The following is an 18,198-nucleotide window of genomic DNA, read 5'->3' as shown; positions in this document are numbered from 1 at the left end:
TTCGACGTTTACTGCACATCCTTGATAGTTTGCAGATATCTGTAATCCGATGTGGATTTTTGGTTGTCTGATATTTCTTCCAATATCTGATATTAAAACCTTGCAAGACATAGTTTAGTTTAGTTAGGCAACCAAATCCATCTTCCCTCCCACGAGCAGAAAAGGGAAAATTTGGAATCAGTTATGGGTCTGAGTACAATTGAGAATGTTAAAGGATAGTTTAGGAAGGGGGTTGGGTCTGGATAGGAGTTTAGGTAGTAGATTAATTAATTAAGTTGAGTTAGAAGGGCATAACTGAATTTTCAACTCAAAATGTTAAACTGAATGATCAATGGCATATTCTGAAAATTTGAGAAGACAGTCACGTAGGATGACAATTTGGGGCGATTTATAGAAATTGAACCATCAAATAGCAACTTCAACTGTTAAAGAATATAAACTTAACCCTCAATCGTTGCCAAGTTTTGGTACGGCAAGGTCCTTTGACACGATAGCAACCCATGTTCAAATCTCACTAGCCACAAATTTAGTCTGGATTATAAAGAGATGGATATTGTTGTGTGAGTCCAAGTTTCGGTTCATAAAAAATTCGCTCAACATGCAGGGACATGTTAAAGTATGAAATTGTAACTCTCAATCCTAACCACAACTTCAGATTTCTGGTGTAGTGGCAGGGTCCTTTGATCTATCTGATAATAAATTTAAATTACTAAATGTTATCTAAACATGGTAGAAATTCAAATACTTGATTTAAACATGTTTAGAAACTGAAAAATATAATCTATATCAAACGGAAGCAAGAATTAATTAAACTAACCTCCAGCCATCGTCGTCTTACTCAAGGATATGGATGTTGATTTCGAAGATCTTCTAAACCTTATCTCTTCACTAAATGATGGTGTATTTTTCTTTCAAAAATTGAAGAGCAGGTATAGGGACCCGAAAATATATATATACTCCTTTTCTACTCTCTCCATCAAAGAGCAATAAATGGAATTAGTGGCCAAAGTGGTTGGTTAAGTCATAACCAACTCTCTTGATGATGGGAAGTTATTGGACCACTTTGTGGCAACCGAAACCAACATTCTCCCACTTGGTCCAAACATTCCATCATCCACCTTAATGAAAAACAAAATACATAAATCATGGCGATAGGTTCTCTAATGTTGAGTAGTATCTTCCATGTATCACAATGTATCGTGTCTCTCAATCCCAAATGACTTAATGAATAAATCCTATGTTTATTCGAGGTCCAAACTTTAATGATATTTCTCAATAAAATAAACAAATATGTATGTGCACAAAAACAAATGAGAAATATCAACTGAATAAAAGTTTCAACAAAATATCAAATGTACGTACAATGAATATTTACATCATGGAACCAAGTCACATTCTTACTACATGATCCTTGAAATTCTTTGGTGGCATGCCTTTAGTCAAAGGATCAGCAATCATCAACTCAGTGCTAAGGTGCTCAATGACCACTTTCTTTCCTTAACACATTCTCTAATGGCCAAGTATTTGATGTCGATATGCTTACTACGACTACCACTCTTGTTATTCTTAGCCATAAAAACAGCAGCTGAGTTGTCACAATACAATCTTATTGGCCTAGAAATTGAATCCACAATTCTAAGCCCCGACACGAAACTCTTCAACCATACACCATGTGACGTAGCCTCAAAACATGATACGAACTCGGCCTCCATAGTGGAAGTAGCAGTCAAAGTTTGCTTTGCACTTTTCCAAGACACGGCTCCACCGGCAAGCATGAAAATGTATGCTGATGTTGATTTGCGTGAATCAACACAGTCAGCAAAATCCGCATCAGAGTAACCAACCAACTCCAAATCGTCGGTCCGTCTATACATGAGCATGTAATCCTTTGTCCCTTGAAGGTATCTCATCACCTTCTTTGCAGCTCTCCAGTGGTCAATACCTGTGTTACTCTGATATCTTCCTAGTATTCCAACAGCAAATGCTATATCAGGTCTTGTACAGACCTGAGCATACATTAGGCTTCCAACGGCTGAAGCATATGAAATGTTTTTCATTTGTTCCTGCTCGAGCTCATTTTTAGGGTATTGATTTAGGCTGAATTTGTCACCCTTCACAATAGGTGCTACACTCGGTGAACAATCCTTCATCCGAAATCTCTCTAAAACCTTTTTGATATAGGTCTCTTGAGACAAACCCAAAATCCCTCGAGACCTTTCCCTATGGATTTTAATGCCAATGACATAAGATGCCTCACCCATATCTTTCATATCAAAGTTCTTCGAGAGGAACTGTTTCACCTCATATAGCAAACTTTTATCATTTGCCGCAAGCAAAATATCATCCACATATAGCACAAGAAAGCAAAACTTGCTCCCACTGACCTTCTGGTATATACATTGATCCATGACGTTCTCTTCAAAACAAAATGAAGTGATAACATCATGGAATTTTAAATACCATTGACGAGAAGCTTGCTTTAATCCATATATGGACTTATTAAGCTTACAGACTAAGTGCTCACCATTACTAGAGGAGAAACCTTCAGGTTGCTTCATATAAATTTCTTCCTCTAGGTCACCATTAAGAAATGCCGTTTTCACATCCATTTGATGCAAATCCAAATTAAAATGGGCAACCAATGCCATAATGACTCGAAGAGAATCTTTCTTAGATACAGGAGAAAATGTCTCCGTGTAGTCGATTCCCTCTCTTTGAGTGAATCCTTTGGCAACGAGTCTGGCCTTATATCTCTCAATATTGCATTGTGAGTCTTTCTTTGTTTTGAAAACCCATTTACATCCAATGGCTTTCATACCATTAGGCAACTTGACGAGATCCCATACTCGGTTTGATGCCATAGAATCCATCTCATCCTTCATGGCATTGTACCATAAGTTTGAAATCTCATAACTCATGGCTTGTGAAAACGTCTCAGGATCATTTTCGGCTCCAACATTATAGTCAGACTCTTGTAGATACACGACATAGTCACTAGGAATTGCCGATTTTCTTACTCTAGTAGATCTTCTTAATGCTACATCAACATTTTCTTGAGGATCAGGATCATGTTGTTCAGCTGGTTGTTCAACAGCTTCAGGTATTTGTTGAACTTCAACATCTACTAAATCAGGATCATCGGCTTATGGTATTTCGTGAACTGGTTCTTCAACACGCGTTTGTACTATAGGCGTGTTGTTAACAATAACGATCAGTCCGTTGCTTGAAGGGGCACACTGAGCATCTAAATGATCTTTCTCAAGACCAACGTCCTGAGATCGATCGCTCCTACTAATCAAGTCATTTTTAAGAAATTTAGCATTTCTTGATTCCACAAACCTAGTGCTATGAGATGAACAGTAAAATCTGTATCCCTTAGACCTTTCAGCATATCCAACGAAATACCCACTTATGATCCTTGGGTCCAACTTCTTTTCTTGTGAATTGTAGACTCTTACTTCGGATGGACATCCCCAAACGCATACATGTCGTAAACTTGGTTTCCAACCTTTGAATAACTCAAAAGGAGTCTTTGAGACAACCTTGGTTGGAACTCGGTTTAATATGTACACAGTCGTCTTAAGAGCTTCAGTCCACAAGGATTTAGGAAGTTTGGAGCTAGCAAGCATACTATGCACCATGTCCAATAATGTTCGGGTTTTTTTTCCAGCTACTCCATTTTGGTCCGGAGAGCCAGGCAAAGTATATTGGGCAACAATCCCATTTTCACTAAGAAACCTCGCAAATGGACCATTTGCATGGCCACTCTCAGTGTATCTACCATAGTATTCTCCACCTCTATCGGATCTCACGATCTTAATTTGTTTGCTACATTGTTTCTTTACTTCTGCTTTAAACACCTTAAAAGCATCTAGTGCTTCATTCTTACTGTTAAGCAAGTAGATATACATGTATCGCGAGTAATCATCTATGAAAGAGATGAAGTACTTATCACGGTATGCATCCATGTCTGGACAACAAATGTCAGTGTGTATGATTTCCAATAATTCAGAACTTCTTTTGGCACCTTTCTTGGACTTGTTAGTCTGCTTACCCTTAATGTAACTTATACAAGTCTCAAAGTCAGTAAAATCCAAAGTACCAAGTACCCCATCATTTACTAACCTTTTAATTCTATCAATGGAGATATGTCCCAATCTCCGATGCCACAGTATAGAAGACTCTTCATTCACAACACATCGTTTAGTACCAATAATTTCATGAACGTGCATAGAAGTATGGTTTTCATCATTTTGCAAATTAAGGAGAAAAAACCATCAGACAAAGTACCACATCCAATAACATCAGATTTATAAGACAAATTAAATCCGAAATCTAAAAAGTTAAAGGAATAACCATCTGATACAAGTCTGGAAACTGAAATTAAATTTCTAGAAAAACTAGGAATATAAAACATATTTTCTAAACTTAAAATAAAACCACTACTTAAAACCAGTCTGCACGTGCCAATGGCCTCCACATGTGAGGGCATCTTATTTCCTGAATAGACGTTGTGCTCACTTCCCATCGGCTTCCGCAGGTCTCGTAAATCCTGCAATGAATTGGTGATATGGATTGTAGAACCAGAATCAATCCACCATGTGTTATGATTAACATCAATCATATTGGATTCATAACAAACAAAAGAAAGTTGAGTACCTTTCTTATCAAGCCACTTCATGAACTTAGAGCATTGTTTCTTAACGTGCCCCTTCTTTTTGCAAAAGAAACACACAATCTCTTTCTTAATGTCCTTTTGAGGAGGGAGTTTCCTTTTCCCCTTGTCCTTGGCTTGATCCTTCTTCTTGTACTTCCCAGGGGTAGTAAAGTTCACAATTTCCTTTTCCTTTTCCTCCATAAGCAGCCTGCCCTCTTCCTGAACACATGGTCAACAATTCATTGATCGACCATTTGTTCTTATGTGTGTTGTAGGATATCTTAAATGGGCCATATTGCTGAGGTAAGGTGCGAAGGATGTAGTGAACCAGGAAGGCTTCAGACATCTCTACCTCCAATACTTTCAATTGAGCCGCAATATCCCTCATGCGCATGATATGATCACGCACACCCCTTACGCTGGTGAGCCTCAAGGATGAAAACTGTATGATCAGGGTGCTCGCCATTGCCTTGTCTGAAGTGGCGAACTACTCATCGACAGCCTTTAGTAAATCTTGGATCTTGTCGACCTGCTCGACTGAACCTCTTATACTAGCAGAAATTTTAGTCTTTATGAACATCACACAGAGACGATTGGATCATTCCCATTTTTCATAAAGCTGAATTTTGTCTGAAGTGCTGATTTCAGTAACTGTAGGGGGTTCAATCTTCCTTATGGCATAGTCTATGTCCATCCATCCCAAATGAAGGAGAACTCTCTCCTTCCACACTTTGTAGTTGTCCCCTTTGAGCTCGGGAACATCACATTTCATATCAGAGTAATTAGCAGGTGGAATTGCTGTAGTAAATTAAATAATCATGCTCATGTTACTAAATTTGAAGCTAACAAAATATGACATGTTCTACCAATGTAAAATCATGCAAATATATAAATCTAGTGACATAAAACTTGCATGTGGGCTAAAGTTCTAATTCAATTAGATTTATCTTAACTTCATGATAAAACTATCAAATTATGCTTCATTTCCTAATCCCTGTGGGTAAATTAGAAAATATAATTTGACATTTTATCCTAATTAATTATACAGATATAATAAAAATTCCTGTGGGATAAAATTTATTATATCACATCCGATTAATCACAATTAATGTTTACTTTTCTAAATAAGATCCTTAACAAGTGATATAACAAACCTTATTATACAGTTTTAATTAATTAAGGATGATGTGGCTACTCCCAAATTAATTAAACTATATGGGTTAATTAAATAGTTATTTAATTATATTCACAGAAACATCACTTGATAAACGCAATGGATCTAACATGCATGAATATAAACATTAACCAAAAATTGTCAAATACGTAATGTAGGCAACAAAAAAAAAAAGAAAAAAAAAGAAAGCAAACAAAAATATTACTAAAATTCAAAAAGACCCAAGGCCCAAGGCCCATCAAAGACTTATAATATATGGTGTAGCCCTAGGGGTTTGAACACCAAACCTCTAGGCCAAATCCTCAAGCCTTACCACTAGGCTATTGCCCTAAAATATTTAGTACACTCAAAATATGTATACATATTGAATGAACAGATCCGAATTTTACAGTTTCGAACATGTTAACTCCTAATTCTTAAGCAAATTAAATTAAACTTAATTATTAATTTGATTATCATTATACCAAGATCTTAGAACAAATGATTTTCACGATGAGCAATTAATTAAGAAAAATGGAAAATCATAAGTTCTACAACCTGGCTCTGATACCAAATGATAATAAATTTAAATTACTAAATGTTATCTAAACATGATAAAAATTCAAATACTTGATTTAAACATGTTTAGAAACTGAAAAATATAATCTATATCAAACGGAAGCACGAATTAATTAAACTAACCTCCAGCCATCGTCGTCTTACTCAAGGATATGGATGTTGATTTCGAAGATCTCGAATTAATTAAACTAACCTCCAGCCATCGTCGTCTTACTCAAGGATATGGATGTTGATTTCGAAGATCTTCTAAACCTTATCTCTTCACTAAACCATCGTCGTCTTACTCAAGGATATGGATGTTGATTTCGAAGATCTTCTAAACCTTATCTCTTCACTAAACGATGATGTATTTTTCTTTCAAAAATTGAAGAGCAGGTATAGGGACCCGAAAATATATATATACTCATTTTCTACTCTCTCCATCAAAGAGCAATAAATGGAATTAGTGGGCAAAGTGGTTGGTTAAGTCATAACCATTTCTCTTGATGATGGGAAGTTATTGGACCACTTTGTGGCAACCGAAACCAACAATATCAACCATTCGTAGGACTAATATCCAGAAAATAAAGATTTGAAGGACCGATAATACCCAGTAATCTCCTGTATGTGTGTCATGAAAAATTGCTTATGTTCTTAGACATATAGGTGACACTCTCAGGACTGCTCAACTTTGTTGATGGCCTATGGTCGAGCTGTGGCGGTGAGCGAATAATTGTTTTCACGACAAACTACAAGGACAAGCTTGATCCAGCATTGTTGAGACCTGGACGGATGGATATGCACATTCACATGAGTTACTGCACTCCTACTGGATTTCGAGTTTTAGTCTCAAATTACCATGCCCTTGATGATCATCAGCTATTTGGAGAAATCGAAGGGTTGATAAAGGAGGTGGATATTACTCCCGCTGAGGTGGCAGAAGAGATGATGAAGACAGACGATGCTGATGTGGCATTGCAGGGGCTTCTTAAAGTTCTTAAGGAGAGGAAGAACAAGACCGCGGGTGAACCCAAAGGAGACGAGACAGAGGAAGACGAAAACAAGGATCACTGAAACAATGAAAGAGGAACAAGTAGTCAGAGTTTGAGAGAATCCTGATCATTTTTGTTTTTTGTTTTTTTTTAAATTTCTTTTCTTGTGAGATCCAGTGCACTGAAATGTTGTGAGGCTAGTTCCACTATTTTTCTTTATTCTTTTAGTTTTTTGTGGAAAGGAATAAAGTTTTCTATTTTTTCACTGTCCCTTCAAATGGAGATTGATTTATTTGTAATTAAAGATAATCCTGTTGCAAGTTTTTCTCAAATCACTAGATTGAAGAAGAGAAGTTTCAAAACATCAGAAAGGTGCTTCTGGTAATCGATTTGTTTTATAGAAAATGTATATTAAAAGGAAGGCAAACATCAATAGGTCTTTCTGATAATCGACATATGTTTTCATCATTTTATTTCTATAAGAAGTATATTGATGGGAAGTCAAAAACTTGCTCATGCGCTTCTGCATGACTGTATGTTACTGAATAAAAATTTTGAGCGAAGTTGTTGGTTACGGTTTTCTTATGGCATTGACCCCATGTCACCGCCATATTTTTCTTTTTGAAACTTTATACGGTCTCATGAGAATACGATTCTTGCAAATTTTGCAGTCTTGTGATGTATGTTTCAAATGGAAGACAGGCTAGGAAACTCGTGGACCTGTGTAAGGTTGAGCACTAATGTTTTTTTTTTCTCAAAAAAAATCACCAAATGTAGAAATGAATGCGCACATCCAGTTACAAGAAAACTAGAGACTGGTTATATAAACCCAGTCAACACTCCTTTACAAATTCTCAATGAAATCTTTCATATGATGTGGTATATTTTCATTCAAAATCTTTGTGTATATACATAACTTCACCGCACGGAATAGCTGATCAGGCCCTCTAGCTTTCTGCTGAAAAAGCCTTTGATTTCTCTCTTGCCATAGCAGATAAACAGATACTGACAGTGCAATTCTCTTCAATTTCTTTTTGAAGCCTTTTCCCCTCAAATTCCTATTGTACCAGTTGAAAATCTGGTTCCAACTACATGATTGCCAGTTGAATTTCAGCCATTCCATTACTTTTCTCCAAACATACACAGAATATTGACAATCAAAGAAGATATGCTGACAGGTTTCTGCTTGGCCATCTCTCGAGCACAATATACACTGATTTGAGCTTAACACTCTCATTTTGCGTAGTCTCTCTTGTGTGAGTAACCTGGAGAAAGAAGCTAACCACAAGATAAATGAATGTTTGGGGTAATGCCACCCCCCCCCCCATATAGTCCCTGATCCTTCAAACAAAACAACCTGCTGCTGAAAAAGAACCTTGTAGATCAATGAAATGCTGATATTATTGTTTACACAGCAACTATTAATTGCATTCAGAAGATTATCAACACTTCCCATCTTTTCCCTCATCATGTTTCTAGCTTTTAGGAGCTGTTTCCACATCCATGAGTCACAATTTTTAGACTGTATCTGCCAGATACTTGTTTGTCTCAGATATGTGCCGTGCACCCACTTAATCCAAAGAATATCCTTTTTAAGGTGTATCATCCAAAGTAGTTTAGCTACTGTTGCATAATTCCAGAACTTAGCTGAGAATAAACCCAAGCCACTATGTTTTATGTCTTGACAAACAGAGCTCCAAGATACCAAGTGGATTTTGTGACCCCAAAGGAAGCTAGAACACATGCTATCAATCCTTTCAAGCACCTTAACAGGAAGTATAAAGTTACTTGTCCAGAAAATTTGAATACCAAAAATGACAGATTTTATCATTTGCAATCTCCCAGCATAGGACAAAGTCCTAGTATTTTGCCAATTTTGAAACTGATCTGATATATTGTTGATGAGAGGAGAGCAATCAAGCCATGAAAGCCTTTTTGAAATAAGTGGCATCCCCAGATATTTAATAGGCAATATCCCCTCTGAAAAATTAAGACAGCCACATATCTGGTTTTTCAGGCTATCTTCAATCCCACTCATAAAAATTGAACACTTAGAGGGATTAGGATTCAAACCAGAGACATGACTAAACTCCATTAGGCAGTCCCTTAATCTTGATATTGAGTACATATCTGCTTTACTAAACAAGAGGAGATCATCCGCAAAGATTAAATGTGACAGCTTCAATCTTGAACACTTGGGATGAAATTTAAACAATCTATCATTCTTAAGAGTGTTTAGCTTGCGAGACAAGTATTCCATCCCAATAACAAACAAATATGGAGAAATGAGGTCACCTTGCCTTAATCCTCTAGCTCCTTGAAAGTAGCCATGAAGAACTCCATTAATGGATACGGAAAACTTAGGTGTGGAAATGCATTCCATAATCCAGGCAATCATAATATCAGGGAATCCTAATCCTTTCAACATAGCTCTTATAAAACCCCAATTAATGGTATCAAATGCTTTTCTAAGATCAATATTCAGAACAGCTCTAGGGGAAATGTGCTTTCTACCATAGTGTTTGACTATTTCATGAGCTAGAAGAATATTGCTAGAAATTAGTCTACCTTTAACAAAAGCACTCTGAGCTTCACTTATCAAGAATCCCATTACCTTTCGAATTCTGGATGCAATGATTTTAGTGATGATCTTGTAGATACAATTGCAGCATGATATTGGCCTGTAATCTGCAGCATACTGAGGATTAAGGGATCTTGTAGATACAATTGCAGCATGATATTGGCCTGTAATCTGCAGCATACTGAGGATTAAGGATTTTTGGGATCAATGTGATGGAGGTAGCATGATATTGGCCTGTAATCTGCAGCATACTGAGGATTAAGGATTTTTGGGATCAATGTGATGGAGGTAGAGTTGACAGCACCAAGCAGCTTCCCAGAGCTAAAGAATTCCTCCACAGCTGCATAAAGATCATCTTTTATAACATTCCAAGATGCCTTGAAGAAGTGAGCACTGTAACCATCTGGACCAGGACTTTTGTCATTAGACATAGAAAATACTGCTTGTTTAATTTCCTCTCTTGTTACTGGAAGACTGAGCATTTGCCTCTGTTCAGATGAGAGAAGAGGACCATTTGCTATCACTTCTGGATCAGGAGTTGCAGTAGGAACAGAAGTACCCAAAATCTTTTTGTAATAATTAATGATTTTTGTAATAATTTCAGATCTGTCACTGATTCTAGACCCATTGTCAGTGTATAGAGTCAAAATTCTGTTAAGGTGCCTTTTCTTCTTCATAATAGAATAAAAAAACCTTGATCCCTTATCCCCTTGCAAGCTCCAGTTAATGTTAGCTTTCTGTTTGAAATAAGAAGATTCACAATCAATCAATCTGTCATATTTTTTGATGCATTCTTTTTCCTTTGCAATCAAATCTGAGTTGAAAAGATCATCAGTTAATTGCCTTTGAATATCTGCTAACTCTTCCTTTGCTCTACATACTTGTTCACTTATATTTTGAAGTGATTTTTATTTAGCTCTTTAAGAGCATGTTTAAGCTTTTTGAGCTTACTATGAAATCTGAACATATTGTAGCCTTCACTGCTTTGATCCCATATAGAATGCACTGTTGAGATAAAATCTGGATGTTTCACCCACATATTGAAGAACTTGAATGGCCTTTTCCCCTCAGAAATATCATCTTCAATGGTTATTAAAGCCGGAGAGTGGTCAGAGCAATTTGGCATGAGATATTCCACCTGACTTGAGGTGTATGAGTGGATCCAGTTCTCATTTACCAAGCACCTATCCAGTCTAGACCAGATTCTGCTTTCAGCCTCTTATTTGTTACACCAAGTATAGTAACAACCAGTAGATCTTAAATGCAACAGCTGACCAGTGTTAATAAAACTTTGAAAGTCCTCTATGTCAGTTTCTGTAACTGGCAACCCTCCAATTTTCTCTTCACAACTTGCAATAGCATTGAAATCTCCACCAATAATCCATGGACTGTTAACACTTTGCTTTAAGGTAAGTAAATCCCTCCATAGATTTTTCCTGCTAGTCAAATGGTTTGAAGCATATACTATAGTGCATAGACTAGAAAACCTTCCATCTCTGGATTCAATAGTGCATGTAATACATTGTTCTGAAAATATAACATTTTGGACTGCCAAGATATCATTATCCCAGAGAATCCATATTCTACCATTTCTAGCTTCACTACCACATATTTGCTCTAACGCAACGGTTCAAAACCGTTGCGCTAGCCATGGAACCGTCGCCCTTGAGCAAGTGCGACGGTTCTCAAACCGCCTCATATGCTGCCGTTGCCTTACCTCTACCGTAACGGTTTTGAACTCTATTGCGACGGTTTTTTAAACCGTTGCCCCTGCATCTAACGCAACGGTTTTAAAAGGTAAGCGGTTTTTAAGCCATTGCAACGGTTTTTAAGCCTTTGGAACGATAACGTCCACTAACTTCCCAACATGATTCATCCATGGCTGTTTTAGGATTCTGAGGAGGATATAACAGACAGTTTCATTAAGCCTAGAAGTCCAGATAACATTTTCCTATTCTAAAACTGAATGATGGCAATGCGCAATTGAACACAAAGAAAATAGGGGGGAAAAGAACAAATACCTCTCCTTTTCCAAAAATAAGCCTAGAAGTCCAGATAACATTTTCCCCAGTCTCTTGTAAAGCAGGAAATAGGACATCCTTTTGTTTCTTCAACCAACACTGAAGTCAAGCAAGCAATCAGAAGATGTCATCTGATATGTGATGAGCAATGAAGCATATTCAGATAGCAATATTTATCATGCTTTGTACAAAATTGCCCATAGAATCCCACATGCAATCCCACATGCAAACCCCAAATGGTGCGGTGCAAGTGGTTCTGTAGAATAGATTGGCTGTTATAGTTATTGAGCAGCACAGTACTAAAATGATTAGCTACTGCAGCTTCCGGAACCTGAAGAAAGGATGTTCAATTGAACTACCTTCTGGAGTAGCACAAATTCTTATTCAAGCACTGGATAATATCGGCACATTCATTGATGTAGTATAGAAGCTGATCACAATATTGATGTGGACTAATACAATAAAGAATTGAATGGTCAAATGTCAAGTTGTAAACATCTAATTACCATGTATATACAGGTCCCTCATCCTTGAGCAACGGAAATGAGGTAGCCAAGCATGGGAATGCTGGAAACTCCAATGGATATTATCAAGAAAATATTAGTCACAAAGGTGTAATGGAAAGTCATGTGGATTAAATCATCTCCTGTCGATCATTGCAGTTAGAATTTATGTTGAGTATTTTCAACCTTCTTCATGTCTTCATACACCATTTTTTTTCCTTATATACTACTATTTTCATCATTTTGATCTTCCATTCTTCTATTTCCTCTCTAATAATACTGGTCAAAATTAAAAAAGTGAGGGAAATCATTGTGCAAAATAGACAGTTGAGAAAGACCGACATTTGAGTCAAGAGCCAGGTATGGATCATCAAGAACCACGGAGTACATTGTTTCTACTGTATTTACTGCCACCTGGCAGCTTCCCCCGAGTTAAATATGCATATTGGATTCAGGTGTAGGTTGAGTGCTTAAGTGCTGCTGATTCCATCTTTTAAGTTGCTCCAAAGTTTAATATCTTTGTTTGGCAGCTCAGTTAAAAGATTGAGAGTCGTACAACATGTCTTGTTTAAAATTATTTGCAGTAAGATGTTATGCAACTGCATGCCACATTGCTTGTGTAGTTGAAATGTAGGTTTGATTCGATAATGGTGGACCTCGTGGTGGTGGTGGTGCATGAAGGCCTATTCTTAAAAGATGTAAAGTATATTATGGAAATTTATCTCCGTAATGTATTGATGTACAGTAGTTGGCCATAAGACCCAACTGTTGCTTTTTTGTTGATATGTGGTATTTGCTTTCAGATTATTATTTATAATGCATGCAAAAATGCAAAGTGTTGACGAGATCTATATACATTTATGTATGTAACCGAGTATGAAGAGTTTGTGGACTATTACTGGAGTAACAAGAATAGGGTATTAATAGAAAATTAAATTCTTACCCTTGCATTTTGAGAATGCCAAATCTTTAGTAAAGCTCTAAATTGACCCTTGGGAACAGTCTTGGGGTGCTTTTTCCATCTTCCTACATCATTTTTTAAACCAGTAAAATGAAAAATTACAAATTTAAATCATCTATAATATGAAAAATAAATTGAAGCATGTCCACAATTTCCCCAAATTTCCCGCAAAAAATCAAAAAATTTAAAGATTAATAAAACAGTGATCCAACAGTTACTTAAATCAAGATATAAGCAAATCCCCTCAATTTAATTAACCCACTTGCCTAACCTAGTAGCTAATCACAACCAACATTCTGTCATTACCCAATAGAAAACAAATAAATCCAATTTTTTTGAGAAGAAATAGCTTTTAGGTTAAGAAATCTTACCTCAGGGATCGAGCTAGAGCAATGGATCGTGATTAATGCAGCAATCGATGTTATCCGCAGCACCTAAAAAAATGAAGAAGAGATTTTTAAAGATAGAAAGGGGGAAGAAATTGTAGAGATCAGAAATGCAAGGAACTGAGGTACCTTGACGACGAGATTAGTAGCTTGACGACGACGAACAAGACTGGAATGGCAACGAGAGTAGCATGACGCCGAGATTAGTAGCTCGAAGATGAGATCTGAGAGGAGATTTGAGAGAACGGCAAACCCTAGAAACCAGGGAGTAGCTCGGCGACGAAATCAACGAGATTGCAGATCAGAGAGGAGCTTAGAGATGCGATCCGATCCGAAAACGCCGACGAGGTTTTGGCCATGGCGATTTTAGGGATCGGAAAAATTTGGAGGCGATTTTAGGGATTGCATTTGAGAGAGAGATATTTGGTTGCGGTGGGCTTTTACAAACTTTACGCCCAAAACCACGAATAAATATTAAGCCCATGAACAATTATTTGGACTATGGCAACATTTTTTATTTAATGTTGTATTAGCCATTATAAACCGTTACGATAGATATCTAACGCAACAGTTAGAACCGTTGCGCCTTAACCGTTATAATAGATCAATTATGTGATAGTGCTTCTTGCACATTTGAGACCCATTTCCAGCTTTTGGTAATTTTGTTTGCTAGACTTTGCAGTTTATTTTCAGAGAGCTTAGTTTCCAAAAGAGCTAATAAAGAGAGATTATATTCCTGAATAAAATGTTTGACTATTGTATGTTTAGAGGATTTATTAAATCCTCTAATGTTCCAGATAGCAAGATGCATCAATGAGATTTCCCACCTCTGTCTGCACAGGATGGATCAAAAATTAGCTGCTCTAGGGAAGAGAAAAGAGATGACAGAGTACCTGAAGTAACTGGTGCAGTTATATTAACTCTCCTTGCTATGTTGTTTCTGTTCACATTTGTAAACCCTGATGCATTAACAGTTGGACTGATCAGTTGGAAGCCAGATGCTTTTGGGGATGAGAAATTTTGCTGATATAGGGCATGATCATTCACTTGCATATACTGATTAGAGATAGGGATGATACCCCTTTCACTTAAACCAAAATTGCTCTCCCAGTCCCTCCTTGTCTGTGTAGAATCTTCATGTGCATGTTTTTTATTCTGTGCATGTTTCTCAACAGATTGTGCTTCCTGATTAGATGAACTAATAACATGATCCTTAGAACCAGAAAAAGAAGTTATTACATTCTCATGCAATGACTCCTTACTAGGTCCAGAATTAATGTTGATCGATCCATCTATTGTTTTTTGTAGGGCTTTGACATTTCTTATTAAGAATCCTTATGGTACTTGAAATCTTCTTCATATACACAACCACTAATTCATCATTAATTTCGTTTTAAAACTTCACTAATTGATATCAAAATTTTTGGGTGTCGGTCAATTGGAGCATTTTAATAAGAAGTGGGATAATTGTTCACGCGGAGTAATTTTTTAAAAGGAAGAAATTTTCAAAATCGCCTTAACAATTTTTTTTTAAAGAAATAGACCTTATTCACTTTTAATAATAGAAATCGACCCACTTTAAGTTAATTACGGTACTAATTAGTCAGGGTGGCCAACCCTCACTAATTAGTAGCCTAATTACAAGCGGAGTCAAGTAGCGGGAAAGGTTTGCGGCTGCTAATTAGGCTACTAATTAGTCGGGGTTGGCAACCCCGACTAATTAGTACCGTAATTAACTCAAAATGGGTCGATTTCTATAATTAAAAGTGAATTGGGTCGATTTCTTTATAAAAAAAATTCCGTTGAGGCGATTTTGAAAATTTCTTCTTTTTGAAAGTGTGGGATCAATGTATTCAAGTGAGATATTTTGATAAAATAGCGTGGGGGGTAGTTTGTGTTAATCAATAAGTATATAATATGCATCTTAATGATATGACTATTTATATATGTATTATTAACTGTTTCCTATTATGTTAATTATAGTTGTTAGACCACAAGATATTAGTAATTATCATAATAGTAGCTTGTAACTTTTCTAATTTTTTGAATTATTATTATTATTATTACAGTACAAGTCCAAGAAGATTAAAGTTTTTCTCATTTATTCTTACACCCACTTATCTTTCTCTCAATTTCAATAGTTTTTTTAATAAAAATTATGGATATTTTGTTTTTTCACTTTAAATTAATTACATAAATTAGTAATAAAGAAAATAGCATATCAAAGAGGAGTAAGAGGAGAGTCTGTCCATTTTGATGGTATAGTTCGATGGCGAGAGTGAACTTTAGAATAAGAGAGGATGTAGAAAAGAAAAGAAATGTGAAAAAAATAAGAAAAAAGAATAGGAGAATTCTAGTTTTTAACCCACCTAGTTCTAGGCTAAAACTTGAGATTATTGAGAGATTAGAACTTTCTTTTTTGTATAAAGATTTGATAAAAGCAAGATAATTTTTTACAATTATCTTAGTTCTAGTTTATTATAGTTCTAGTTGGTTAATACCAAAAAAATTATCCTAATTCTAGTCTAAGTGACTAACACCATAAAATTTTTATTCCACAAATTATTCTAGTTCTAGTTTTAAGTTTTACATGACTAACCACCTCGATCCTGCAAAAATTTCCTATATTCGAATCCTAATTCTACCTTACTTCCTTCACTTTAAACTAGTTTTGGAAATGCTAAAAGTTAAATTCGTTTTCTAACCCCAAAACTTAAAAAAGGGTTTTGTGAAATTTTGAAAGTGAAGGAGGTTTATTCGAGAAAGTCCCAAACTTAAGGCGTTTTTTTGAAATTTACCCGACTATAAAAAACCCAATGCGTATCCTTAATTAAGTCGGTTATTAAACTTTTTAAACTTTTCCTCAACCCTTCTTCCATTTTGAAATCGTAGAAAGTTTTCATCCCCAAATTTGCAATCTCTCTCGGTGATGCTTCACCGCTGAGGACTTTTGACTTCTCAGCTCTCATCTTAGAGGTTTGTCTCCACCCATCTTAACTCTTCTTCAATTTCCTGCACAATGAATTACATTAAAACTAAAACTAAAACTAAAACTTACCTCTTAGTACTTTGATTATTCATTGTGTAGACAAAATATATTATTATTTTCCCTCCGATCTATAGATATGCTAGTTATTCATTGTCAAGTATAGGGCTAGAAACCACATCTTTTTTTTTTCCAATCCCTATTCTATGATGTCTAGCTACTCTCTCTACAGGATCAATTACTCCTTTATTACCCTGATTCCTAAGACGGGCGTAGAGGGCCTGCAATCTCAAAGGCTTTAGACTAATTAGTCTGCTAAACAGTATTTTGAAAATTTTTACGGAAGTCTTAGCAAATAGACTCAACTCTATCCTATCTTCCGTTATTGAGGAGACTCAAGCTGCTTTCTATGGAGGCAAGTCTAACTTAAATTCCATTCTTCTAACTCGTTAGATAATTCATCACTGCTCCTCTGGCAAGAAGGAAATTTGTGTCATCAAGATAGACTACATGAAAGCTTTTAACTGTGTTAGGTTGGACTTTGTTCTCTCCCTCCTTAAGGCGAGAGGCTTCGGCCCTAAATGGTGTCACAGGATTGAGCATGTCCTTTCCTCCTCAAAATTCTCTATGTTAGTTAAATGGACCCCGACCAATTCTATCTACTGTTACCATGGCTTGAAACAAGGGGACACTCTCTCCCCATTGCTGTTTTTGCTTGTTGTTGATGTCCTAAACAAAATGCTAAATAACAATGCTTCTTTGGGGGACATTCCTGATGTTAACCTTAAAGGTGATCTTAATATATTAGAACTCTACAATTAGCATGCGACACCTTCTTTTTAGCAGAGCTAATAAAGATGATCTCTCAATCCTCAAAACCATCTTATACATCTTTGAAAACATCTCCGGTCTCAGCATAAACTACACTAAAACTGACCTCTTCTACCTAGGGAAACTCCCTCTCAATGAGAATTACCTTGCCAGTGTCCTCAATTGCTCTCCTGGTGCTCTCCCTTTTCGTAACCTTGGCCTCCCCCTCAAGAAAGGCTCTCTCTCTAGGCGTAACTGGCAGGCTTTGTTAGAATCCTTTACCAAGAAACTATTTATGTGGAAAAGCAGAGCTCTATCAATATGTGACAAATTAACTCTCTTGAATTCCGTTCTATTCTCTCTCCCTCTGTATTATATGTTATTTTTTAAATTACCAGTTTGGCTCACCAAGGCAATTGATAGGATTAGAAAAAATTTCTTATGAGGTTGTAATTAGCATAATTCCAGATCTAATTGCTTAGTTAGATGGGAACAAGTTTGTAAATCCAAGAAGGAAGGGTAACTTGGTGTCCATAATCTTTCTATCTTCAATCAAGCTCTTCTCTCCAAATGTTTATAGAAAATCTTTG

General features: G+C 36.3%; 1 protein-coding gene and 1 long non-coding RNA gene across 6 annotated transcripts in view; one reads left to right on the top strand and one right to left on the bottom strand.

Annotated features, from left to right (window-relative positions):
• The window catches only part of LOC109829018 (AAA-ATPase At3g50940-like), an 11,577-nt gene extending 3,955 nt beyond the window's left edge, over positions 1-7,622 (top strand). Inside the window, exon 3 of the mRNA XM_020396057.1 lies at positions 7,035-7,622. Coding sequence (XP_020251646.1) covers positions 7,035-7,442 — 408 coding nt within the window. The 3' untranslated portion in view covers positions 7,443-7,622. The remainder of the gene's footprint in view (positions 1-7,034) is intronic.
• LOC109829017 lies at positions 11,770-14,259 on the bottom strand. Of its 5 annotated transcripts, XR_002243927.1 has the most exons (5): positions 13,942-14,259; positions 13,798-13,860; positions 12,469-12,529; positions 11,963-12,061; positions 11,770-11,836 (listed from the first exon to the last, which is right to left on the bottom strand). It is a non-coding gene; the product is annotated as an uncharacterized LOC109829017 (long non-coding RNA). The 5 variants fall into 5 exon arrangements; XR_002243924.1 differs by lacking the exon at positions 12,469-12,529; XR_002243925.1 differs by having other exon boundaries at positions 11,775-12,061.

Source organism: Asparagus officinalis, chromosome 1, assembly GCF_001876935.1.
Source record: "Asparagus officinalis chromosome 1, Aspof.V1, whole genome shotgun sequence".
Classification (NCBI taxonomy): domain Eukaryota; kingdom Viridiplantae; phylum Streptophyta; class Magnoliopsida; order Asparagales; family Asparagaceae; genus Asparagus; species Asparagus officinalis.
This window is presented reverse-complemented; position numbering and strand designations above follow the sequence as displayed.